Source organism: Pristiophorus japonicus, chromosome 17 (assembly GCF_044704955.1).
Source record: "Pristiophorus japonicus isolate sPriJap1 chromosome 17, sPriJap1.hap1, whole genome shotgun sequence".
Classification (NCBI taxonomy): domain Eukaryota; kingdom Metazoa; phylum Chordata; class Chondrichthyes; family Pristiophoridae; genus Pristiophorus; species Pristiophorus japonicus.
In genome coordinates, this window is record NC_091993.1 from 124573088 (window position 1) to 124600675 (window position 27588).

Genomic DNA, 27588 nt, shown 5'->3' on the forward strand with positions numbered 1-27588 from the left:
TAGAAGAGACACAATTAAGACAGAAAGAGAATCATGATAGAGGTAGAGTAAAGGAGAGAAGCGTGAGAGTGAAGAGCTATCACCATAAATGGTTAAAGTGGTTACCAGGAAGAGTGATGAAGATATGTGGTCCTCGCACATATTTGGTAAAGATGTTTGATAATGGACAGGTTAGGTTTGTTCATATTGATCATATTTTACCTACAGACATGGAAGGAGTTGAAGGTGGGAATGATTCAATTATTTCTGACTCATCAGATAGTTTGGATATACCAGTAGCATATCCTACATCTAGTGTACTGGAAACAAATCCAAGAGAAAATCAGAATTTAAGTCTGAGTCCGAGTCAGGAAAACAAAGAGCCTGAAGTTAGAGTGAGTTCAAATGAAAATCAAGGGCATCCCTTGGAGGAAAACATTCCTCAGGATGAGCCTCAAATGAGTTTAGATTCGACACCATGTTTGGAAGGTTCTGTTCGAGAGTGCAGGTATCCTCTTCGAAACAGAAAACAAGTGGTTAAGTTAAATTTGTAAATATGGAAAAAAATAAGTCTATAACCTGTGTTATGTATAAACTTGCAAATTATGTATGACGTTTGTTATAATAACTTCTTCATTAAGAAGGGAGAAGTGTAATGTCTGTGAGCTTGTAATGTTTGTAGCGCCACACTGTGGATGTGGACATATTGTGTACTGCAACTACAGAGTTAATAATTAAACAGAAGCAGCAGGTTCCGGTGACTTCCGAGAGTTGCTTGCCATGTTAGAAAGCTGTGTGTGCTTGTGAAGAAAGACAGAAAGAAAGACAGAAAGAAAGACAGAAAGAAAGAAAGACAGAAAGAAAGACAGAAAGAAAGACAGAAAGAAAGAAAGAAAGAAAGACAGAAAGAAAGAAAGAAACTTACTTTCACAACCTGAGGCCATCCCAAAGCATTTTATAACCAATGAAGTATAGTTCCTGTTGAAATATAGGAAACGCAGCAGCCTAATTACACACAGCAGCTCCCACAAACACCAGAGATAATGACCAGATAATCTGTGTCGCCCATTGGTCGAGGGATTGGCCAGGACTCTGGGGAGAACTCTCCAACAATTCTTCAAAATATTGCCATGGGAGCTTTCACACACGCTTACCCAAATATCCCATAAACAACACACACTTACCCCAATATCCCATAAACAACACACACTTACCCCAATACCCCGTGGACAACACACACTTACTCCAATACCCCATAAACACCACACGCTTATCCCAATATCCCATAAACAACACACACTTGACCCAATACCCCATAAATAACACATGCTTACCCCAATACCCCATAAACACCACACGTTTACCCCAATACCCCATAAACAACACACACTTACCCCAATACCCCATAAACACCACACGCTTACCCCAATACCCATAAACAACACACACTTACCCCAATATCCTATAAACAACACACACGTATCCCAATATCCCATAAACAACACACACTTACCCCAATACCCCATAAATAACACATGCTTACCCCAATACCCCATAAACATCACACACTTACTCCAATACCCTATAAACAACACATGCTCACCCCAATACCCCATAAATAGCACACGCTTATCGCAATACCCCATAAATAACACACGCTTACCCCAATACCCCATAAACACCACACGCTTACCCCAATACCCCATAAACAACACACACTTACCCCAATACCCTAAAAACAACACACACTTATCCCAATACCCCATAAATAACACATGCTTACCCCAATACCCCATAAACACCACACGCTTACCCCAATACCCCATAAACACCACACGCTTACCCTAATACCCCATAAATAGCACACGCTTATCCCAATACCCCATAAATAACACACACTTACCCCAATACCCTATAAACAACACATGCTCACCCCAATACCCCATAAATAGCAAACGCTTATCCCAATACCCCATAAATAGCACACGCTTATCCCAATACCCCATAAATAACACACACTTACCCCAATACCCCATAAACAACACACACTTACCCCAATACCCCATAAACAACATACACTTACCCCAATATCTCCAATTTTCTGGATTATTAGTCAAGGTCCAACGGGATTACCAGTCCAGTAATTTAACCACTGTACTACCGTACATAGAAACATAGAAACATAGAAAATAGGTGCAGGACCAGGCCATTCAGCCCTTCGAGCCTGCACCACCATTCAATATGGTAATGGCTGATCATGCAACTTCAGTACCCGATTCCTGCTTTCTCTCCATACCCCTGATCCCTTTAGCCGTAAGGGCCACATCTAACTCCCTTTTGAATATATCCAATGAACTGGACTCAACAACTTTCTGTGGTAGAGAATTCCACAGGTTCACAATTCTCTGGGTGAAAAAGTTTCTCCTCATCTCGGTCCTAGATGGCTTACCCCTTATCCTTAGACTGTAACCCCTGGTTCTGGACTTCCCCAACATCGGGAACATCTTCCTGCATTTATCCTGTCACTGCTTTCCAAATGCGCTGCTATTACATCTTTAATAATTGATTCCAGCATTTTCCCCACTACCGATGTCAGGCTAATCGGTCTATAATTCCCTGTTTTCTCCCTCCCTCCTTTTTTAAAAAGTGGGGTTACATTAGCTATCCTCCAGTCCATAGGAAATTTGTCCTCCTCTGCTGAATTCTAAATTTCTCCCAGTCCTCAGGTTTGCTGCTTTTTCTGGCCAAAATAAATGCCATTTTCTTGGATTTAACACTATCCCTAATTTCCCTTGTTAGCCACAATTGATCCACCTTCCCCATTTTATTTTTATGCCAGACAGGAATGTACAATTGTTGTAGTTCATTCATGTGATCTTTAAATGTCTGGCATTGCCTATCTTCCTTCAACCCTTTAAGTATCATTCGCCAGTCTCGAGAGGCCACTCAAAGTTAACCGTCACCTGTAGCACAGGGTCCAATATGGACCTCAGTGCCTCCTATTTCTTATGTTCTTATTGATATGTCCTTACTATACAGTATAAATGCACACAAGGCCCATACTTGAGAGAAAGTCACTCTGTGACCAGTTACCTTTATTACCAAGACCTCAAGGGACTGAAGGTAGGTGGAACTTTCCCTTTTATACCGGAAAGTCCAGGCTAGGAGTGTCTCCCACAAGTTCGCCCCCTGTGGTCAATGTTCTCAAGGTGTATAACTTAGGCCAGCTTATACATGGGTTACAATGATAGTTGAATACATGACATCAACTCCCCCCCCAAAGTCTTATTGGGATCACAGGTTAAGTCTCTCTGGTGGTTTACGCTCCCTTGTAGAGCACATGAGTTGGGGCTCCGATTGTTGGGCGCTGGCCTGAGTGTCTGCTGTTTGCGGTGCCTCAGGCCTGTCCGGACTGCCCACAGTGACTGGGCTCTCCTCCGCTTGGTTCCGGTGTTCGATCACCTGTGGTGGAGTAAACTCTACGTCGTGTTCTTTCTCTGCTTCTTCTATGGGGTTGCTGAACCTCCTTTTAGTTTGATCCATGTGTTTGCAGCAGATTTGTCCATTGGTAAGTTTAACTACCAAAACCCTATTCCCCTCTTTGGCAATCACAGTGCCTGCAAACCATTTGGGCCCTGCAGCGTAATTAAGGACAAAAACAGGGTCATTGACATCAATACATCGCGCCCTCGCATTCCTGTCATGGTAGTCACATTGTGGCTGGCGCCTGCTCTCGACAATTTCTTTCATGGTGGGGTACATAAGGGATAACCTGGTTTTGAGCGTCCTTTTCATTAGCAGCTCTGTGGGTGGAACCCCTGTGAGCGAGTGTGGTCGGGATCTATTGGCCAACAGGAGGTGTGATAAGCGGCTTTGTAGGGAACCCCCTTGGATTCTGAGCATCCCCTGTTTGATTATCTGCACTGCTCATTCCGCCTGGCCATTTGAGGCCGGCTTGAAAGGTGCCGTTCTGACAAGTTTGATTCCATTACCTGCCATGAAGTCCTGGAATTCAGTGCTTGTGAAGCACGGGCCATTGTCGCTGACCAAGACGTCCGCTAGACCATGGGCGGCGAACATTGCCCGTAGACTTTCTACCGTGGCAGAGGAAGTGCTTGAATTTAAAATGACACACTCAATCCATTTGGAGTAGGCGTCTACTACAATCAAAAACATTTTTCCCATGAAAGGACCTGCGTAGTCCACATGGATGCGTGACCATGGCTTGGCGGGCTAGGACGAGGGACTAAGGGGGGCTTCCCTGGGCGCATTGCCCAGCTGAGCACACGTGTTGCACCTGCGAACACAAAGTTCCAGGTCTGAATCTATCCCTGGCCACCAAACGTGTGACCTGGCAATTGCCTTCATCATGACAATGCCCGGGTGCTCATTGTGAAGTTCTCTGATAAACACCTCTCTGCCCTTCTGGGGCATGACTACTCGGTTTCCCCACAGTAGGCAGTCGGCCTGAATCGAGAGTTCATCCTTGCGCCTGTGAAACAGTTTAAACTCCTCAGGGCATGCCCCGTACGTGGCTGCCCAGTCCCCATTCAGGACACATTTCTTAACTAAAGACAGTAGCGGGTCTTTTATTTGTCCAGACTTTAATCTGACGGGCTGTCACAGCTGAGCCTTCGCTTTCGAAAGCTTCAACAGCCATGACCATCTCAGCATCATGCTCAGTTGCCCCCTCAGTGGTGGCTAGTGGGAACCTGCTGAGTGCATCGGCGCAGTTTTCAGTGCCCGGTCTGTGCCGAATTGTGTAGTCATAGGCGGCTAACGTAAGTGCCCAACTCTGTATCCGGGCCGATGCATTCGCATTTATGGCCTTGTTGTCAGCCAAAAGGGACGTTAGGTGTTTGTGATCTGTCTCCAGCTCAAATTTCCTGCCAAACAGGTACTGGTGCATTTATTTTACTGCATTTACACATGCTAGCACTTCCTTTTCTACCATCCCATAGCCCCTTTCTGCCTGGGACAGACTTCTGGAGGCATAAGCTACCGGCTGTAACTGACCATTGGCATTCGTATGCTGCAACACATACCCGACACCATAGGATGATGCATCGCACGTTAAAACAAGTTTCTTACACGGGTCATATAACATTAACAGTTTGTTGGAGCATAACAAAATGCGAGCTATATCAAAAGCCCTTTCCTGGCTGTCCCCCCAGACCCAATCGCGACCTTTGCGTAGGAGCATGTGTAGCGACTCTAACAGCGTGCTCAATTTGGGAAGAAAGTTACCAAAATAGTTCAGGAACCCCAGGAACGATCGCAGCTCCGTCGTGTTACGGGGTCTGGGTGCTCTCTGGATCACTTCCGTTTTGGACGCAGTAGGTCTGATCCCGTCTGCTGCTACCCTCCTCCCCAGGAATTCTACCTCTGGAGCTAAGAAGACGCACTTCGCCTTTTTCAGTCGCAGCCCTACCCGGTCCAGTCTGTGTAGCATCTCCTCCAGGTTGTGGAGGTGTTCTTCAGTATCGCGACCCATGATGAGGATGTCGTCTTGAAAAACCACTGTCCTTGGAATCGACTTGAGGAGGCTTTCCGTATTTCGCTGAAAGATCGCGGCGGCCGAGCGAATCCCGAACGGACATCTGTTATACTCAAACAACCCCTTGTGCGTCGTGATGGTGGTCAGCTTCTTCGACTCACTCGCCAGCTCCTGGGTCATGTAAGCTGAGGTCAGGTCCAATTTTGAAAAAAGTTTGCCACCGGATAGCGTCGCAAAGAGGTCCTCCGCTCTCGGTAGCGGGTACTGGTCTTGGAGTGACACCCGATTGATGGTGGCCTTGTAATCGCCACATATCCTGACCGACCCATCCACCTTGAGCACCGGCACGATCGGGCTCGCCCAGTCACTGAATTCGACTGGCGAGATGATGCCTTCCCTCAGCAGGCGGTCCAATTCGCATTCTATCTTTTCCCGCATCACGTATGGCACCGCTCTGGCCTTGTGGTGTACTGGCCTAGCGTCCGGGTTTATGTGAATCACTACCTTGGTTCCTATGAAAGTGCCAATGCCGGGTTGAAATAATGAGTCAAATTTGTCCAGAACCTGTGAGCATGATACTCGCTCCACAGAAGAAATTGCATTGACATCGCCCCATTTCCAGTTCATGACAGCAAGCCAACTCCTCCCCAGTAGTGCGGGACTGACCCCGGGACAATCCAGAGTGGCAACCTGTTCTCCGAAACTTTGTGGGTCACGACTACCGTGGCGCTGCCTAACACCAGAATGATCTCCTTTGTATATGTCTGTAGCAGTGCGTCAATCGGCAATAATTTTGGCCTCCTGGCCTGGGACACCCACAACCTTTCGAACTGTTTGATACTCATCAGTGACTGGCTGGCCCCCGTGTCTAACTCCATTAATACTGGGATGCCATTGAGGAGCACTTTCATCATTATCGGTGGCGTCCTGGTATATGAACTGTATATGTGCTCCACATGAACACGCTGAACTTCAGCTTCCAGCGATTTCCCCCTGTATTCATTTGGCCTCGTAGGGCTTACATCGGGCCTGTCATCCTCGTACATCACCCTGGCTGCAGGCTTCCTGCACATACGCGCCAATTGACCGCTGACCTTGCAATTTCTGCAGGTATATTGCTGATACCTGCAAGCTCTGGCTGGGTGTTTGCCTCCACACCTCCAGCATGAGCTGGAGGCCCCATTGTTGGAAACAAAAGGTCCATTACCAGTCAATCGTCTCTGACTGTCTCTGTAACTGTCCTTAAGTGCACCATTAACAGGTGTTGATGGCCCCATTACTGGCCGCATTGTCCATTGCGATGGCATGAATCGCCGTTCAGCTAGCCATTGTCTCTGTTGAATTCCCCCTTTGGGTTCGACTGCATGCTGGGGCATGTCCGATTGCCCTTGTCTGCCTAGAGAACTGTGTGCTGCGTTAACAATGTTGACTCCCTGGTCGTTTGCCGCATTTGAGCCAAGATTTTTGCCATAAATCATTCTGGTCTCTTCCTCCCCTGAGATAATTGTCTGGGCTGTTAGAGCCGCCACTTCCAAGGTCAAGTCTTTGGTCTCAATCAGTTTCCTGAAAACCCCAGCGTGCCCGATGCCCTCAGTAAAAAAGTCTCGCAGCATCTCTGCTCTGCAAACATCTGGGAACTTACATAGGCTCGCCAGTCGCCGGAGATCTGACACGAAGTCTGGAACGCTTTGCCCTTCTCGCCGCCGGTGCGTGTAAAACCGGTGTCTCGCCATGTGCATGCTGCTCGCCGGTTTAAAGTGTTCCCCGATCAACTTGCTGAGCTCTTCGAATGTTTTGTCCGCCGGTTTCTCTAGTGCTAGAAGGTCCTTCATCAGGGAGTACGTTCTGGATCCACAAACCGTCAGGAGATGAGCCCTGCGTTTGTCGGCCAAATCCTGTCCCAACCATTCCTTAGTGACAAAACTTTGCTGTAGTCTCTCAATAAAGTCGTCCCAATCATCACCAACACAGTACCTCTCTTCTGTGCTGCTAATGGCCATGCTCGTGGTTTAACTCCCAGTTTCTTGTTGCCAATGATATGTCCTTACTATACAGTACAAATGCACTCGAGGCCCATACTTGAGAGAAGCTCACTCTGTGACCAGTTACCTTTATTACGAAGACCTCAAGAGACTGAAAGTGGGTGGAGCTTCCCCTTTTATACCGGAAAGTCCAGGCTAGGAGTGTCTCCCACAAGTTCGCCCCCTGTGGCCAATGTTCTCAAGGTGTACAACTTAGGTCAGCTTATCCATGGGTTACACTGATAGTTGACTACATGACACTTATTATCCACCAACACTTGATGCTCTCCCACCGTTGTACTTTTCAACACAAGAATCCCCGGAGTTCCCCTGGCTCCCCTGAGGTTAACTGACAGAGCAGGCTCAAACGTCCGAATGGCCGACTCCTGCTCTTGTGTTTTATGCTCTAATGTCCAGAGACTTGAGAATGTAACCCAGACCGATACTCTAGGACAGCACTGAGGGAGTGCTGAACTGTCGGAGGTGCCGTCTTTCAGATGAAATGTTAAACTGAAGCCTTGCCTGCCCTGTAATGTGGAAGTAAAAATCCTTTGGCAGTATTTCGAAGAAGAGCGGGGGGAGTTCTCCCCAGTGTCCTGGGGCCAATATTTATCCCTCACCCAACGTCACAAAAACAGATTATCTGATCATCATCACTTTGTTTGTGGGAGCTTGCTGTGCGCAAATTGGCTGCCGTGTTTCCCACATTACATCAGTGGCTACGCTCCAAAAGTACTTCATTGGCTGTAAAGCGCTTTGAGACGTCCAGTGGTCATGAAAGGCGCCATAGAAATGCAGGTCTTTCTTCCATTCTCCCGATTCTGCGAGACGCAGGTTTATGAATGGACTTCGCCTGCGTGAGTGATGAGAAGAATCGTTTTTGACGCCAGTTTCAACTTTGCGCATCTTGTTCAGAGATAGGAGTGTCTGCTGTGCTCTGTCTAAACGTTAATTAAACTGTGATGGGGATCAAGGTGGAGGGAAGGCATCACAAGCTGATCAGCAGCTGCATGTTTTCAGGGATGAGCAGTTCCAGCAGATGGTGGATTGCCAAGTGTATCCTCACCAGTAACAGCAACCCACGGCTGGTCCGTGTAACTCCACTGGTCTCCAACTGTGCACATTAGCAGTAAAAAAACAAATCAAGGGCTGCCAAAGGTGAGGCACTTCGAGAAAAGAGGTCAAGTCTGAGAAAGAAACAACGATTTGTATTTATATAGCGCCTTAAACATCCCAAGGCGCTTCGCAGGAGTATTATAAGACAAAAACATTTTGACACCGAGTTGCATAAGGAGAAATTAGGGCAGGTGACCAAAAGTTTGGTCAAAGAGGTAGGTTTTAAGGAGCGTCTTGAAGGAGAAAAGGGAGGTCAAGAGGCGGAGAGGTTTAGGGAGGGAGTTCCAGAGCTTGGGGCCCAGGCAGCTGAAGGCACGGCCACCGATGGTGGAGCGATTATAATCAGGGATGCTGGGGAGGGGAGGGGGAGGGAAAGGGGAAGGGAAGGAAAAATAAAATAACTCGCATTTCTGTTTCACCTTTCACGATCTCAGGACGTCCCAAAGCGCTTTACAGTCAATGAAAAATATGAACATTTAGCGACATGCACTTCTGACTTGTATCAATGAGCGAGATGCAGAACTTGTGCCCTCAGGTTCCTGCTCCTGTTTTTGGCCAGTGGGGTTCCATTGTAAATGGCGATGTGTGATCCAACCCTTCACCTTTAGTCTACAGGTGAGATTGGGAACGATGTCTGTAACTGATATCACCTCCTCTATATCGTATCACTTTGTAAATGGTTCCAATTGCTTTGAAGAAAATCACAGAACTCAATTAAATTTACGCGCTCAAGCCTCTGGAAAAACTGTATCAGCAAAGCCCCTTACTGTCGATAGTGGCGGGGCTCACGGAATGGAAGCCGAGGTGAAGGAAAGTTACTTTGTACTAATCCCTCTGCACCAGGCTCTGTCCGAGGGCGTGTCTGATGTGAGCACAAAGAGGGATTGCCTGACTGTGCAGATAACGGTTGCTACTGAAGGACTCTCGATCTCAGCCTCAGTAATTCAGTCAGCTGCATCGTCACCGGGAGAACAAGTCGAGGGGGAGATCACTATCGCATCTCCCACAGAAATCTCACCCCCCTGCCCCCACAGCTGCTCTCAGGGATTGAACCATCATGTCGGTGATGGTAAATGGATGATGCTAATGTCAGAGAAAAATGGACAATAGTCTTAAAGGCAATGGAGGGTAAAGAACAGAGGCTGTTGCTGCTTAAAGGGCCACAGGCAGCCTGGATGGATCTATTAATTTCCGATCCCTGTATGTTTATAAGGAAAGCAGGACACATGGGTGGGTAGGGACACTAAGGATAATACCCCTGCTCCTCTTCGAAATACCGCCATGAGATCTTTTACATTCACCTGAGAGGGCAGACAAGGCCTCGGTTTAATGTCTCATCCGAAAGTCGGCACCTCCAACAGTGCAGGGCTCCCTCAGTACTGCACTGGGAGTGTTAACCTGGATTAAGTACATCTAGCTATAATGTATATGCTTCATGGGTTCTTGGCTTAAGAATTCATAGCAACATATTGCTATTGAGAACTAGTTGGTTTATTAGTAAAGGTTTAACAATCACACTACACATTACCAGTTCATCCACCAGGCTCACAACCATCTGCCTCATCGTGGATCCTCCGAACCCAACTGGCTGGGGTTTTATTCAGTCTTCTGAACATCACGTGACTGGCTAAGCCACTCCCAACTCAACAGCTCCACCGACCTGTAAGCATACTCACAGGGGCATACATTACACAAGCAGTGCATCATGGCTAACAGTGGTCTCCCGGAGTTTGATTGGTTGTGGTAAGGAGACAGGGAGGGATTGACAAGAGGTTTTATTCCGGAATCGGTGTTACCTGCGGTGGGGAGGGTTTAGCTTCCTCTCATCTGAGAGTTACATCACAAAAATAGACCGTTCAGCCCAAGCAGTCCGCGTCGGTGTGGACACTCCGAACAGGCATGGAGGCCGTATCACATTCACCCGCCTTGTTTCCACACCCCTTCAACCCCTCTTCCTTCATCTGTCCAAAACTAACATTCTGTATAAAATTAGAGGGGCCGAGATCGAGTGGTTAGGAAGGACCTATTTCCCTTAGCAGAGTGGTCAATAACCAGGGGGCATAGATTTACAGTTAAAAGGTTTAGAGGGGATTTGAGGGGAACTTTTTTCACCCAGAGGGTGGTGGGCGTCTGGGACGGAACTCACTGCCTGAAAGGGTGGTAGAGGCAGAAATCCTCGCCACATTTAAAAGATACTTGGATGTGCACTTGAAGTGCCGTAACCTACAGGGCTATGGACCAAGAGCTGCAAAGTGGGATTAGGCTGGGTAGCTCTTGGTCGGCCGGCACGGACACGGCGGGCCGAATGGCCTCATTCCGTGCTATAAATTTCTATGATTCTTTCTCAGATCCTATGACGTAGTTTCTGCCTCAACCACTGACACCAGAAGTGAATTCCACAACCTCACATCTCCCTGGGATGGAGTTTCACTAGTGATTCATTCTAAATCTCGTCCGCTCTATGGTGTATGTATTCACAGGAGGGTTGCCAACTCCGGGTGGGTATATTCCTGGAGGTTGCATCACATGACCTTCCGCCTCGAACCGCCCTCCCCCCACGCACTCCCGCCATTGGTCCATCCTCCCCTTGCCACTGCCCTCTCACTGCCAATCTGAAAGGCTCTTTGTTGCCCGATTGGACTGTTAGTGCAACGGCCTTTCCCCCACCGCATCTCTAATATTTCTATAACTAATAACTGAAAGTGTTCAAAGAAAAGAAAATAATTTTGTTTTAATGCTTCTATGATGTTTCTCCTGGGTGTTGCTCGGGGTAGTGTCCTGGAGATTAATTTTCAATTCCTGGAGACTCCAGGTCAATCCTGGAGGGTTGGCAACCCCTCATCTGTGGTCCCTTGTTCTGGACCCAAATAAATCATACCCTGTATTGCAAAAAAAAAAGAAAGAATTGCATTTATATAGCGCCTTTCACGATCACTGGATGTCTCAAAGTGCTTTACGGCCAATTAAGTACTTTTGGAGTGTAGTCACTGTGTAATGTGGGAAACGCGGCAGCCAATTTGCGCACAGCAAGCTCCCACACACAGCAATGTGATAATGACCAGATAATCTGTTTTAGTGATGTTAATTGAGAGATAAATATTGGCCTCAGAACGCCGGGGATAACTCCCCTGCTCTTCTTCGAAATAGTGCCATGGGATCTTTTACATCCACCTGAGAGAGCAGACGGAGCCTCGGTTTAACATCTCGTCTGAAAGACAGCACTCTCGATAGTGCGGCGCTCCCTCAGTACTGCTCCTCCAACAGTGCAGCGCTGCCTCAGTACTGCCCCTCCGATAGTGCAGCGCTCCCTCAGTACTGCCTCTCCGACAGTGCGGCGCTACCTCAGTACTACCCCTCAGACAGTGCGGCGCTCCCTCAGTACTGCCCCTTCGACAGGGCGGCGCTCCCTCAGTACTGCCCCTCCAACAGTGCGGCACTCCCTCAGTACTGCCCCTTTGACAGTGCGGCACTCCCTCAGTACTGTACCTCCGACAGTGCAGCACTCCCTCAGTACTGCCTCTCCGACAGTGCGCCGCTCCCTCAGTACTGCCCCTCCGACAGTGCGGCGCTCCCTCAATACTGCCCCTCCGACAGTGCAGCACTCCCTCAGTACTGCCCCTTCGACAGTGCGGCGCTCCCTAAGTACTGCCCCTCCAACAGTGCGGCACTCCCTCAGTACTGCCCCTCCGACAGTGCGGCACTCCCTCAGTACAACACCGGGTGTGTCAGCCTGGAGGGTTCATAGAATCATAGAAGAATTACGACACAGAAGAAGGCCATTTGGCTCATCGTGTCCATGCCAGTGAGGCGGCCCAGTTCTGAGCAGGGTCTCAGTCACTCAGTGTAGAGGACTAACTGCATTCAGCAACAGTGAGCCATTGGGGTGACCTCGCACAACATAAGAACATAAGAATTAGGAACAGGAGTAGGCCATCTGGCCCCTCGAGCCTGCTCCGCCATTCAATAAGATCATGGCTGATCTGGTCGTGGACTCAGCTCCACTTACCCGCCCTCTCCCCGTAACCCTTAATTCCCATATTGGTTAAAAATCTATCTATCTTTGACTTGAAAACATTCAATGAGCCAGCCTCAACTGCTTCCTTGGGCAGAGAATTCCACAGATTCACAACCCTCTGGGAGAAGAAATTCTTTCTCAACTCGGTTTTAAATTGGCTCCTCCGTATTTTGAGGATGTGCCCCCTAGTTCTAGTCTCCCCGACCAATAGAAACAACCTCTCTGCCTCTATCTTGTCTATCCCTTTCATGATTTTAAATGTTTCTATAAGATCACCCCTCATCCTTCTGAACTCCAACGAGTAAAGACCCAGTCTACTCAATCTATCATCATAAGGTAACCCCCTCATTTCTGGAATCAGCCAAGTGAATCGTCTCTGTACCCCTAGCAAAGCTAGTATATCCTTCCTTAAGTAAGGTGACCAAAACTGCACGCAGTACTCCAGGTGCGGCCTCACCAATACCTTATACAGTTGCAGCAGGACCTCCCTGCTTTTGTACTCCATCCCTTTCGCAATGAAGGCCAACATTCCATTCACCTTCCTGATTACCTGCTGCACTTGCAAACTAACCTTTTGGGATTCATGCACAAGGACCCCCAGGTCCCTCTGCACCACAGCATGTTGTAATTTCTCCCCATTCAAATAATATTCCCTTTTACTGTTTTTTTTCCCAAGGTGGATGACCTCACACTTTCCGACATTGTATTCCATCTGCCAAACCTTAGCCCATTCGCTTAACCTATCCAAATCTCCTTGCAGCCTCTCTGAGTCCTCTACACAACCCGCTTTCCCACTAATCTTTGTGACATCTGCAAATTTTGTTGCACTACACTCTGTCCCCTCCTCTAGGTCATCTATGTATATTGTAAACAGTTGTGGTCCCAGCACTGATCCCTGTGGCACACCACTAACCACTGATTTCCAACCCGAAAAGGACCCATTTATCCCGACTCTCTGCTTTCTGTTCGCCAGCCAATTCTCTATCCATGCTAATACATTTCCTCTGACTCCGCGTACCTTTATCTTCTGCAGTAACCTTTTGTGTGGCACCTTATCGAATGCCTTTTGGAAATCTAAATATGCCACATCCATCGGTACACCTCTATCCACCATGCTCGTTATATCCTCAAAGAATTCCAGTAAATTAGTTAAACATGATTTCCCCTTCATGAATACATGCTGCATCTGCTTGATTGCACTATTCCTATCCAGATGTCCCGCTATTTCTTCCTTAATGATAGTTTCAAGCATTTTCCCCACTACAGATGTTAAACTAACTGGCCTATAGTTACCTGCCTTTTGCCTGCCCCCTTTTTTAAACAGAGGCGTTACATTAGCTGCTCTCCAATCCGCTGGTACCTCCCCAGAGTCCAAAGAATTTTGGTAGATTATAACGAATGCATCTGCTATAACTTCCGCCATCTCTTTTAATACCCTGGGATGCATTTCATCAGGACCAGGGGACTTGTCTACCTTCAGTCCCATTAGCCTGTCCAGCACTACCCCCCTAGTGATAGTGATTGTCTCAAGGTCCTCCCTTCCCACATTCCTGTGGCCTGCAAATTTTGGCATGGTTTTTGTGTCTACCACTGTGAAGACCGAAGCAAAATAATTGTTTAAGGCAGATACATGGGGCTACTCATAGAATGGAGAGAGAGAAATCAGCCACGGCCCCCTCCCTTGATCACTCTCCAGTAATCCCTCACTGGAAGTCCAACGACAACAGTCACTCACGCTCGAGACTCACACAGATACTGGCCCTCGAACATGGTTGGGGAGGTTGTCCAACAACTGGGCTATTGGGACAGTCAGTGCCATCAGGGGAAGAGAGTATGGGAAGAGAGGATGTCTCCACTTTCAGCTGCCTGGGTCCCAAACTCCGGAATTCCCTGCCTAAACCTCTTTGGCTCACCGCCTCTCTCTGCTCTTTAAGCCGCTCCTTAAAACCTACCACTTTGACGAAAACTTTTGATCACCTGCCCTAATATCTCACCCTGTGGCTCGGTGCCAAACATTGCCTGATTTACACTCCTGTGAAGCGCCTTGGGACATTTTACTAGGTGAAAGGCGCAATATAAATGCAGGTTATTTTTGTTGATATCGGAGACAAAAATTTGAAGAACCGGTGACGCCAAGGAACCCGAATTTTGCCAGAATTGCGGCGAAAACCCAATTTACGTGTCGCGTTTAGAATCAGAACGATATGGCACAGGAGGAGGCCCTTCGGCCCGTCGTGCCTGTGCTGGCTCTGAGAAACCTCTGTCGAGATTAAGACGACACAGAGGTAGAAAGTCTGAGGGAATTCAGGGCCAAGAACCTTTCAGTTAAAGAGAATTACCAAAAGAATTTCAGAATTTGAAAAAGTAATCGGCTGATTTTGAGGGGGTGTGGGGAACGGAGTGGAGGAAAATGCCTTTTGACAGATTTAGATGAAGCACAGACGCAGAGCTTTCGAGACACCCCTGCAGGGAGCTTCAACACTGAAACCATTTTTGAAATTCGAGTCGTAAGTCGGTGAGTGCGGGGTCGGGGAGGTCAGAGGTCAGTTAGCAAGCGACGGGGACCCAGAGAATGGTTACAGCACGATAGAATGCCATTCGGCCCGTCGAGCCCGAAAGTGCTCGTGACAACCAAAAATGCCGGAAATATCAGAGACCATGATCGGCGGCAGGAAGCACTGACAAGGACAGCAGCTGTCGGCACTTAATCCTCCGACTTAGCATCCCAGCAAAAAGCGTCAGGCATCTCGTCAGCATGGGACCAAAGCACAAGGAAGGGATTAGGGACCAGACATAATAACAGCAGAGCGAGAAGAAAGAAAGGCTTGCATTTCTATAGCGCCTTTCACGACCACCGGATGTCCCAAAGTGCTTTACAGCCAATGAAGTACTTTTTTTGTTTGACGTGTAGCCACCCTTGTACAATAGGAAATGCAGCAGCCAATTTGCGCACAGCAAACTCCCACAAACAGCAATGTAATGATGAGCAGATAATCTGTTTTAGTGATGTTGTCTGAAGGATAAATATTGGCTCAGGACATCGACGGTTACTCCCCTGCTCTTCTTTGTAATAGTGTCTGAGGATTTTTTACGTCCACTTGAGAGAGCAGACGGCGTCTCAGTTTAAGGTCTCATCAAAAAGATGGTATATATCAAATCTCCAGTAGGGAATTACAGGCTGGAATCTAATTGAGGGTTTCAGGTGGTTTATATATAGAATAACGGATACACGGGAGTGAGTTACAGGCTGGAATCTAATCGAGGGGTTCAGGGGGTTTAAGTGTAGAATAACGGATACCCAGGAGTGAGTCACAGGCTGGAATTTGCTGCCCGTGTCCTTCTAGGTGGTAGAGGTCGCGGGTTTGGGAAGTGCTGCCGAAGAAGCCTTGGCGAGTTGCTGCAGTGCATCTTGTAGATGGTACACACTGCAGCCACGGTGCGCCAGTGGTGGAGGGAGTGAATGTTGAAGGTGGTGGATGGGGAGCCGATCAATCAGGCTGCTTTGTCCTGGATGGTGTCGAGCTTCTCGAGTGTTGTTGGAGCTGCACTCGTCCAGGCAAGTGGGGAGTGTTCCATCACACTCCTGACTTGTGTCTTGTAGATGGGGGAAAGGCTTTAGGGTGTTTAGACACTGTGCAAATGGGGTCAAGAGACAATGAGAGTATGTTTTTGGGTTAAAAGGGTCTGAGGGAAAGGAATGCGAAAGTGGGTTGCTCTATTAAGATGCTGTCTTCCTTTCTCCTGTAGTTATGGTGACATGGTACCGAAGACAATCGCCGGGAAGATCTTTGGCTCCATCTGTTCCTTGAGCGGAGTGCTGGTAATTGCTCTGCCTGTCCCAGTTATCGTCTCCAACTTCAGCAGAATCTACCATCAGAACCAGAGAGCGGACAAACGGCGGGCGCAAAAGGTACAACCTGTCTCCCAGTTATAGTTACCACAGAGGGCGTGCAACGAAGGTTCACCAGACCGATTCCTGGAATGGGGGGATTGTCCGATGAGGAAATATTGAGCAGACTAGGCCTAGATTCTCTAGAGTTTAGAAGAACGAGAGGTGATCTCATTGAAACATATAAAATTCTTATAGGGTTTGACAGGGTAGATGCAGGGAGGATGTTTCCTCCTGGCTGGAGAATCTAGAACCAGGGGTCATAGTCTCAGGATAGGGGGTCGGCCATTTAGGACTGAGATGAGGAGGAATGTCTTCACTCAGAGGGTGGTGAACTTTTGGAATTCTCTACCCCAGAGGGCTGTGGAGGCTCAGTCGTTGAGTATATTCAAGAGAGAGATCCATAGATTTTTGGATATTAAGGGAATCGAGGGATATGGGAAACAGACAGGAAAGTGGAGTTGAGGTTGAAGATCAGCCGTGATCTCATTGAATGGCGGAGCAGGTTCGAGGGGCCGAATGGCCTACTCCTGCTCCTAATTCCTATGTCTTCATGTTCTTGTGTACACACTTTCACACTTCTGATTCACCACAGGCTTAAAACACGGAGCGATCGAATTAAAACCCACGGCGAAGACATTCAACTTCCTGCCCCCCCCCCCCCACCTCAAAAATAGATGGCTGAGATCGAGGAGCAGCCATCCTGTCCCTCCCCTCACTCGCTGCCACCTCGACTCCAAGCCAAACAGGCTGGCAGACTGTCCATTATCTGGGCGAATGTCTCACTTCAGTGCCACCAATGAGCTGCAAGCACTGAATGGTTAGGAACATAGGAACAGAAGGAGGCCATTCAGCCCCTCGAGCCGGTTCCACCATTTAATCAGATCAAGGCTGAGGGGCGACCTGATCAAGGTCTTTCAGATTATGGAAAGGTTTGAGGTTTGATCGGGTAGACGTAGAGAAGGTGTTTCCGCTTGTGGGGCCGAGACCAGAACTAGGGGCCATAAATATAAGATAGTCACTAATAAATCCAATGTGGAATTTAGGAGAAACTTCTTTACTCAGAGAATAGTGAGAAGGTGGAACTCGCTGGCACAGGGAGTGGTTGAAGGGAACAGCACAGATGCATTTAAGGGGAAGCTAGATAAACACATGGGTGGGAAAGCAAACTGTGAGGAGGACGCAAAAAATCTGCAAAAGGATATAGACAGGCTAAGTGAGTGGGCAAAAATTTGGCAGATGGAGTATAATGTGGGAAACTGTAAGGTTATCCACTTTGGCGGAAATAATAGAAAAGCAAATTAATATTTAAATGGAGAAAAACTACAAAGTGCTGCAGTACAGAGGGACCTGGGGATCCTTGTGCATGAAACACAAAAGTGAGTATGCAGGTACAGCAAGTGATCAGGAAGGCAAATGGAATGTTGGCCTTTATTGCAAGGGGGGTGGAGTATAAAAGCAGAGAAGTCCTGCTACAACTGTACAGGGTATTGGTGAGGCCACACCTGGAGTACTGCGTACAGTTTTAGTCTCTGTATTTAAGGAGGGATATACTTGCATTGGAGGCAGTTCAGAGAAGGTTCACTCGGTTGATTCTTGAGAAGAAGGGGTTGACTTATGAAGAAAGGTTGGGCCTGTACTCATTGGAGTTCAAAAAAATGAGAGGTGATCTTATCGAAACATAAGATACTGAGGGGTCTCGACAAGGTGGCTGCAGAGAGGATGTTTCCCCTCATGGGGGAATCTAGAACTAGGGGGCATAGTTTCAGAATAAGGGGTTGCCCATTTAAAATGGAGATGAGGAGGAATTTCTTCTCTCAGAGGATTGCAAATCTGTAGAATTCTCTGCCCCAGAGAGCTGTGGAGGCTTGGTCATTGAAAATATTTAAGGCGGAGATAGACAGATTTTTGAGCGATAAGGGAGTAAAGGGTTATGGGAAGCGGGCAGGGAAGTGGAGCTGAGTCCATGATCAGATCAGCCATGATCTTATTAAATGGCGGAGCAGGCTCGAGGGGCCAGGTGGCCTACTCCTGCTCCTATTTCTTATGTTCTTATGAGGGAGAAAGGAATAGAGGATTATATTGATAGGGTGAGATGAAGAGGGGTATGAGGAGGCTCGTGTGGAGCATAAACCTGTTGGGCCCAATGACCTGTTTCTGTGCTGTACATTCCATGTAATTCTATGTAAATCAAGTCAGGGTGGGGAAGGGGTGGATTACCTGCTTCATGCATTTCCTCCACTTCATTCGTGTTCATCTGTCACTGTGCATTTTGCAACATCCTCAAGCAGAATAATCGTAGAAATTTCAGCACAGAGGGAATCCATTCAGTCCAGTGTGCCTCTGCTCGGTGCCAACTCTCAATGGGAACTATCTGCCTAATCCCATTCCCATCTGTTGTCCCATGTTTTTCTTCACGTGTCCGTCTCATTCACTCCCAAATGCCACAATCCGCTCAGTGCCAATAGACAAACATACGGCACAGAAGGAGGAACCATTGGGCCCATCGAGCCTGTGCCGGCTCAGTGACAGAGCGATCCAATCAGTCCCACTCCCCCCGCTCTTTCCACACAGCCCTGTAATTTACTTCCTTTTCAAATATTTATTCAATTCTCTTTTGAAAGTTACTATTGAATCTGCTCTCACCGCCCTTTCAGACAGCGCGTTCCCGATCACAACAACTCGCTGCGTAACAAACATTCTCCTCATCGCCCCCTTGGCTTATGCCATTGCATTCCATATTCTAACAGCCCTTTGCATGAATATATCCTTCCTCCTCCCTCTTCATACTTAAAGCATTAATTCTAAATTACGCCCCCTTTTTTACAGCTATACCTAGCAGTGGTCATCACTTTCCACGAGAACATCAACACAACGTGAATTTATATAGCGCCTTTAAAGTAGTGAAATGTCCCAAGGCGCTTCACAGGAGTGTTATGAGATAAAACATTTGACACCGAATAAGTAGAAATTAGCGCAGGTGACCAAAAGCTTAGTCAAAGAGGCAGGTTTTAAGGAGCGTCTTGAAGAAGGAAAGAGAGGTAGAGAGGCGGAGAGTTTTAGGCAGGGAGTTCCAAAGCTTGGGGCCTAGGTCACCAATGGTTGAGTGATTATAACCAGGGATGCTCAGGAGGGCAGAATTAGAGGAGCGCAGACATTGTTTTGAAAGGCATAAAATGCCTGAAGATTGTTGCCAAACTGATGATTTGTAGTTATTTATAGGGTTGTGAGGCTGGAGGGGTTACAAAGATAGGGAGGATCGAGACCAAGGAGGGATTTGAAAACAAGGCTGAGAATTTTAAAATCGAGGCAATGCTTAACCGGGAATCAATGCAGGTCAGCAAGCATTGGGGTGATGGGTGAGCGGGACTTTGGTGCGAGTTAGGGTATGGGCAGCAGAGTTTTGGATGACCCCATGTTTACGGAGGGTAGAACATGGGAGCGTAGGAGTAGTCGGTAGAACGTGGGCGGCTGAGTGCCATCTCACTCCCTGCTACAACATGCTGTAGCATTCTGAGAATGGCCTAGTGGGTTCGTGTGACCCACGACAAAAAAGGTTAGCACTGGCCTCCAACTTAATCAGTCAAAGAAGAAATCTTTTACCTCTACCCGAGAGGGCAGACGGGGGCCTCGGTTCAACATCTCATCCGAAAGACGGCACGTCCAACAGTGCAGCACTCCCTGGATTGTGTGCTCAAGTCTCCGGGAGTGGGGCTTGAACGAGAAGGGTAGCAGGAAGACTTTCTGGAAATCTTGAGGCCAAAACCACAGTGGATCGGATCTGGCCATTGTACCACAGAATCAATCTATATTTTACGGAACACTACAGTAGTTTGATTGTTGTAGACCTGCTCAATAGGACAATTATAGAATAATGAGAGTAATTCCCTCCTAAGTGTATGCTTCTCATTACCATTGTACGTGGTAATATTTCCATTACTAGTCCATGTGTAGACAGTGGAAATATCACACTCCAGGCTCTGCTAATATGGCCTATTGTTCTAAATATAACAGAATATTTCTTTCCAATGAATTAGATTTTGTGGTTGAGCATACATCACATGTCCTAGGTGAATACTTTTAATAAGTATGTACTTTCTGGATTGGAGAGCAAGTGCGTTATACTCAATAACAGTGGAAGGACAGACTCGTGCAATAATACTTCGCTCATTGCTCTCCTCAACCTCACTCTATTCCATCCCCATAGCTTCAACTACAGCACTCTATGTTCTATTTACCCTCATTCTGCTGAATTCAAGATTTATCGCCCAATTACCCACTCCAACCCATTCCTTTGTGGATCTTAAAGTGCAGAGAAGAAGGAAGGAAGGAAAGGGAAGAAAGAAAGAAAGAAAGAAAGAAAGAAAGAGAGAAAGATTCGATATCCCAAAGCGCTTTACAACCAAGGAAGTACCTTTGGAGTGTGGTCACTGTTGTAATATGGGAAACACAGTAGCCAATTTGTGCCCAGCAAGCTCCCACAAACAGTACTGTGATAATGACCAGATAAACTGTTTAGTCATGTTGATTGAGGGATGAATATTGACCCAGGTCATTGGGAACAATTCCCCTGCTCTTCTTCGAAATAGTGCCGGGACATCTTTTACGTCCACCTGCGAGAGAGTCTTATTTTAACGTCTCATCCAAAAGACGGCACCTCCAACAGTGCAGCACTCCCTCAGCACTGCACTGGAGCGTCAGCTCAAGTCTGTAGAGTGGGACTTGAACAGAGGAGTCTGAGGGGAGACCTTATTGAGGTGTATAAAATTATGAGGGGCTTGGATAGAGTGGATAGGAAGGACCTATTTCCCTTAGATGAGGGGTCAATAACTAGAGGGCATAAATTTAAAGTAATTGGGGGGAGGTTTAGAGGGGATTTGAGGGGAAATTTCTTCACCCAGAGGGTGGTGGGGGTCTGGAACTCACTGGCTGAAAGGGTGGTAGAGGCAGAAACCCTCAACGCATTTAAAAAGTACTTGGATGTGCACTTGAAGTATCGTAACCTACAGGGCTACGGACCAAGAGCTGGAAAGTGGGATTAGGCTGGGTAGCTCTTTGTCGGCCGGTGCGGACACGATGGGCCGAATGGCCTCATTATGTGGTGTAAATATCTATGTATCTATGATTCTATGAACTCACATCCTTCTGACTCAATTACCTGACCTCAATTGGAATTACGGAAAACATAAACGAGGAAAAAGGTAGTGATCATGTTCGCCTATTCTAATTACAGAGAAACCTTGGCCAAGGGCGAAGAACAGACGGTAAATTAAGAACAAAAAGAACAAACTTGCATTTATAAAGCACCATTCATGACCTCAGGGCATCCCAAAGTGCTTCACTGCCAGTGAAGTGTGGTCACTGTTGTAACAACAGAGTTCCACAAACAGCAATGAGATAAATGTCTAATTGCACTGTTTTGGTGATGTTGATTGAGGGATAAATATTGGCCCGGAAACCGGGGGGAACTCCCCTGCTCTTCTTCGAAATAGTGGCCATGAGATCTTTAACATCCACCTGAGAGAGCAGATAGGGCCTCGGTTTAACGTCTCATCCAAAAGGCGGCACCTCCGACAGTGCAGCGCTCCCTCAGTACTGTCCCTCCAACAGTGGGGCGCTCCCTCAGTACTACCCCTCCGAAAGTGCGGCACTCCCTCAGTACTGCCCCTCCGACACTCCCTTAGTACTGCCCCTCCGTCAGCACAGCGCTCCCTCAGTACTGCCCCTCTGATAGTGCGGCACTCCCTCAGTACTGCCCCTCCGACAGTGCGGTGCTCCCTCAGTACTGCCCCTCCGACAGTGCGGCACTCCCTCAGTACTGCCCCTCCGACAGTGCAGCACTCCCTCAGTACTGCTCCTCCGACAGTGCGGCGCTCCCTCAGTACTGCCCCTCCGACAGTGCGGCACTCCCTCAGTACTGCCCCTCTGACAGTGCAGCGCTCCCTCAGTACTGCCCCTCCAACAGTGCGGCGCTCCCTCAGTACTGCCCCTCCGACAGTGCGGCACTCCCTCAGTACTGCCCCTCCGACAGTGCGGCACTCCCTCAGTACTGCCCCTCCGACAGTGCGGCACTCCCTCAGTACTGCCCCTCTGACAGTGCGGCACTCCCTCAGCGCTGCACCGGCGTGTCAACCTTAATTTTTGTGTTCAAGTCTCTGGAGTGGGACTTGAACCCACAACCTTCTGCATCACACATGAGGCTGCTACCCACTGAGACAAGAGGCTAGTGTTTCAGAAGTTGTAGATTATACAAAGAATTAGAGTCTTAGGAAATTGAGGAGTCCTGGAAGAAAATGGGTAGGAGACAGCGTGATGAGTATTGATTTAGATATAGTAAAGATGAAGCAAGTGTGTCAGCTGTGGCTCAGTGGGCAGCACCCTCCCCTCTCAGTCAGAAGGTCGTGGGTTGAAGTCCCACTCCGTGTACTTGAGCACATAGATCTAGGCTGACACTCCCAGTGCAGTGCTGAGGGAGTGCTGCACTGTCGGAGGTGCCGTCTTTTGGATGAGACGTTAAACCGAGGCCCCGTCTGCTCTCTCAGGTGGACGTAAAAGATCCCGTGGCATTATTTTGAAGAAGTATCCTGGCCAATATTTATCTCTCAATCAATTGAAAAAACACAGATCATCTGGTCATCATCACATTTGTTTGTGGGAGCTTGCTGTGCGCAATTTGGCTGCCGCGTTTCCTGCATTGCAACAGTGACTACACTTCAAAAGTACTTCATTGGCTGGAAAGCATTTTGGGACGTCCTGTAAGGTGCTATTATAAATGCAAGTTGTGTCTTTTGATATATTAGACAGCTAGGGAGTGCAAGAGTTAAAAGTTCAGAAGAGTAATCACAATATTATTACCAAATCGAGAAAGACGGGCAACATTGTGGCTGGGGGAAGTTGTGTGCACAAGTCTTCTCATGTTGCACCAGGAGTGCGCCGTGCCCGTAATGAGACATGTGACTAGGGGGAAGGGGATGCAGTCAGCTGTTCAGAGGACTAAATAGTTTGCATAATTAATGTTGAGACTATCTTGCTTTTCTTCACAGAAAGCCAGGCTTGCGAGGATAAAGATTGCGAAGACTGGAAATGCCAATGCCTATCTTCAGATCAAACGCAATGGCTTGATGAATGAGGCACTGGAGCTTTCAGTAGGTGCAATATTACAACATGCCGAGATTAGATGCAGAGGTCAAGAGTACTCGAAAATGATTGAGTGCAGCTAAAATGTTTCCAGCAGTGGGCAGTTCCCACACAGTCAGGTTTGATTGAGTCAGCCTGCCATATTTCTATTGATGGGACAGGCCTTGTTTCTATTGGTGGGAAGGGCCATGTTTCTATTGGTGGGAAGGGACATATTTCTATTGGTGGGACAGGCCTTGTTTCTATTGGTGGGATGGGCCATGTTTCTATTGGTGGGAAGGGCCATGTTTCTATTGGTGGAATGGGCCATGTTTCTATTGGTGGGACAGGCCATGTTTCTATTGGTGGGAAGGGCCATGTTTCTATTGGTGGGAAGGGCCATGTTTCTATTGGTGGGAAGGGCCATGTTTCTATTGGTGGGACAGGCCATGTTTCTATTGGTGGGAAGGACCTAGTTTCTATTGGTGGGAAGGGCCATATTTCTATTGGTGGGAAGGACCTAGTTTCTATTGGTGGGACTGGCCATGTTTCTATTGGTGGGAAGGAACTAGTTTCTATTGGTGGGAAGGGCCATGTTTCTATTGGTGGGAAGGGCCATGTTTCTATTGGTGGGATAGGCCTTGTTTCTATTGGTGGGAAGGGCCATATTTCTATTGGTGGGATGGGCCTTGTTTCTATTGGTGGGAAGGACCTAGTTTCTATTGGTGGGAAGGACCATATTTCTATTGGTGGGAAGGACCTAGTTTCTATTGGTGGGACTGGCCATGTTTTTATTGGTGGGAAGGACCTTGTTTCTATTGGTGGGAAGGGCCATGTTTCTATTGGTGGGAAGGGCCATGTTTCTATTGGTGGAATGGGCCTTGTTTCTATTGGTGGGACTGGCCATGTTTTTATTGGTGGGAAGGACCTTGTTTCTATTGGTGGGAAGGATCTAGTTTCTATTGGTGGGAAGGGCCATATTTCTATTGGTAGGATGGGCCTTGTTTCTATTGGTGGGAAGTGCCATTTTCTATTGGTGGGACAGGCCATGTTTCTATTGGTGGGAAGGACCTAGTTTCTATTGGTAGGAAGGGCCATGTTTCTATTGGTGGGAAGGGCCATATTTCTATTGGTGGGATGGGCCTTGTTTCTATTGGTGGGAAGTGCCATGTTTCTATTGGTGGGACAGGCCATGTTTCTATTGGTGGGAAGGATCTAGTTTCTATTGGTGGGAAGGGCCATGTTTCTATTGGTGGGAAGGGCCATGTTTCTATTGGTGGGAAGGGCCATGTTTCTATTGGTGGGATGGGCATTGTTTTTATTGGTGGGAAGGGCCATTCAGTGCTGGTCTGACTTATTTGAAAAGGTAAGTGTTCACGTTTACCCATGGGGGCAGACATGTATGGAGATGACTTGCACTTGGCCAATGTTGGGTGTAGAGAAAGAGTATGTGTATGCTCCATACCAACAGGCAGGAAACTAGAGAAGATAGATTACGAAGGTAAACTTGCGCAAAACATAAAAACGGATAGTAAAAGCTTTTACAGATATATAAAACGGAAAAGAGTGACTAAAGTAAATGTTGGTCCCTTAGAAGATGAGAAGGGGGATTTAATAATGGGAAATGTGGAAATGGCTAAGACCTTAAACAATTATTTTGCTTCCGTCTTCACAGTGGAAGACACAGAAACCATGACAGAAATTGCTGGTCACAGGAATGTGGGAAGGGAGGACCTGGAGACAATCGCTATCACTATGGGGGTAGTGCTGGACAGGCTAATGGGACTCAAGGTAGACAAGTCCCCTGGTCCTGATGAAATGCATCCCAGGGTATTAAAATAGATGGCGGAAGTTATAGCAGATGCATTCGTTATAATCTACCAAAATTCTCTGGACTCTGGGGAAGTACCAGCGGATTGGAAAGCAGCTAATGTAACGCCTCTGTTTAAAAAATGGGGCAGACAAAAGGCAGGTAACTATAGGCCGGATAGTTTAACATCTGTAGTGGGGAAAATGCTTGAAACTATCATTAAGGAAGAAATAGCGGGACATCTAGATAGGAATAGTGCAATCAAGCAGACGCAGCATGGATTCATGAAGGGGAAATCATGTTTAATTAATTTACTGGAATTCTTTGAGGAGAGAACGAGCATGGTGGATAGAGGTGTACCGATGGATGTGGTGTATTTAGATTTTCAAACGGCATTCGATAAGGTGCCACACAAAAGGTTACTGCAGAAGATAAAGGTACGCGGAGTCAGTGGAAATTTATTAGAGAATTGGCTGGCTAACAGAAAGCAGAGAGTCGGGATAAATGGGTCCTTTTTGGGTTGGAAATCGGTGGTTAGTGGTGTGCCACAGGGATCGGTGCTGGGACCACAACTGTTTACAATATACATAGATGACCTGGAAGAGGGGACAGAGTATAGTGTAACAAAATTTGCGGATGACACAAAGATTAGTGGGAAAGCGGGTTGTGTAGAGGACACAGAGAGGCTGCAAAGAGATTTGGATAGGTTAAGCGAATGGGCTAAGGTTTGGCAGATGGAATACAATGTCGGAAAGTGTGAGGTCATCCACCTTGGGAAAAAAAACAAAAAAAGGGAATACAATTTGAATGGGGAGAAATTACAACATGCTGCGGTGCAGAGGGACCTGGGGGTCTTTGTGCATGAAACTCTTTTTGGAGTGAATCCCAAAATGTTAGTTTGCAGGTGCAGCAGGTAATCAGGAAGGCGAATGGAATGTTGGCCTTCATTGCGAGAGGGATGGAGTACAAAAGCAGGGAGGTCCTTCTGCAACTGTATAGGGTATTGGTGAGGCCGCACCTGGAGTACTGCGTGCAGTTTTGGTCGCCTTACTTAAGGAAGAATATACTGGCTTTGGAGGGGGTACAGAGACGATTCACTAGGTTGATTCCGGAGATGAGGGGGTTACCTTATGATGATAGATTGAGTAGACTGGGTCTTTACTCGTTGGAGGTCAGAAGGATGAGGGGTGATCTTATAGAAACATTTAAAATAATGAAAGGGATAGACAAGATAGAGGCAGAGAGGTTGTTTCCACTGGTCGGGGAGACTAGAACTAGGGGGCACAGCCTCAAAATACAGGGGAGCCAATTTAAAACCGAGTTGAGAAGGAATTTCTTCTCCCAGAGGGTTGTGAATCTGTGGAATTCTCTGCCCAAGGAAGCAGTTGAGGCTAGCTCAGTGAATGTATTCAAGTCACAGATAGATAGATTTTTAACTAATAAGGGAATTAATGGTTATGGGGAGCGGGCGGGTAAGTGGAGCTGAGTCCACAGCCAGATCAGCCATGATCTTGTTGAATGGTGGAGCAGGCTCGAGGGGTTAGATGGCCTACTCCTGTTCCTAATTCTTATGTTCTTATGTTCTTATGGGCAGTCGAGTGTGGCAGCTGAGAAGAGCAGGGGTGAATTGGCAGATTTAACACAAATCTAAGTCACAAGTTCACGGCACATCATCATAACATTCTCTTGTGCATTCTACACTCTTCACTCCAACACTCGCCAATATCACCCACACCTTTTTCTATAACACACATGCATGTACCCCACACCCTCTCCCCAACTCCTGTCTGAGACTGAACCAGGTTTTTATAACACAAACCAATATACCCCACACATTTCACTATAACCCACACTCATAGACCCCACACCCTTCCCTGAAACGCATACTCATGTACCCCACACAATTTACTATAACATGCTCTGATATACCCCCAACTCCTCACTATCATGTTCTGATATTCACCACACCCCTCACTGTAACTTATTCAGACATACCTCAAACATTTCTCTGTCACACTGCCTGATATACCCTCCAAATATAATTTTGTGATATATTACACACCCCTCAAAGTAACACTCCTGATATATCCCCCCTATCACCCTCAGATAAACCCCACACCCCTCACTTTAACACTAAGACTGCAT

At 47.3% G+C, this 27588-nt stretch overlaps 1 protein-coding gene across 2 annotated transcripts in view; it reads left to right on the top strand.

Moving 5' to 3' along the window:
• The window catches only part of kcnd3 (potassium voltage-gated channel, Shal-related subfamily, member 3), a 407742-nt gene that overhangs the window by 340804 nt on the left and 39350 nt on the right, over positions 1 to 27588 (top strand). For both annotated transcript variants that reach the window (XM_070859491.1, XM_070859492.1), the window contains exons 2-3: positions 16376 to 16538; positions 23561 to 23662. In XM_070859491.1, coding sequence (XP_070715592.1) covers positions 16376 to 16538; positions 23561 to 23662 — 265 coding nt within the window. The remainder of the gene's footprint in view (positions 1 to 16375; positions 16539 to 23560; positions 23663 to 27588) is intronic.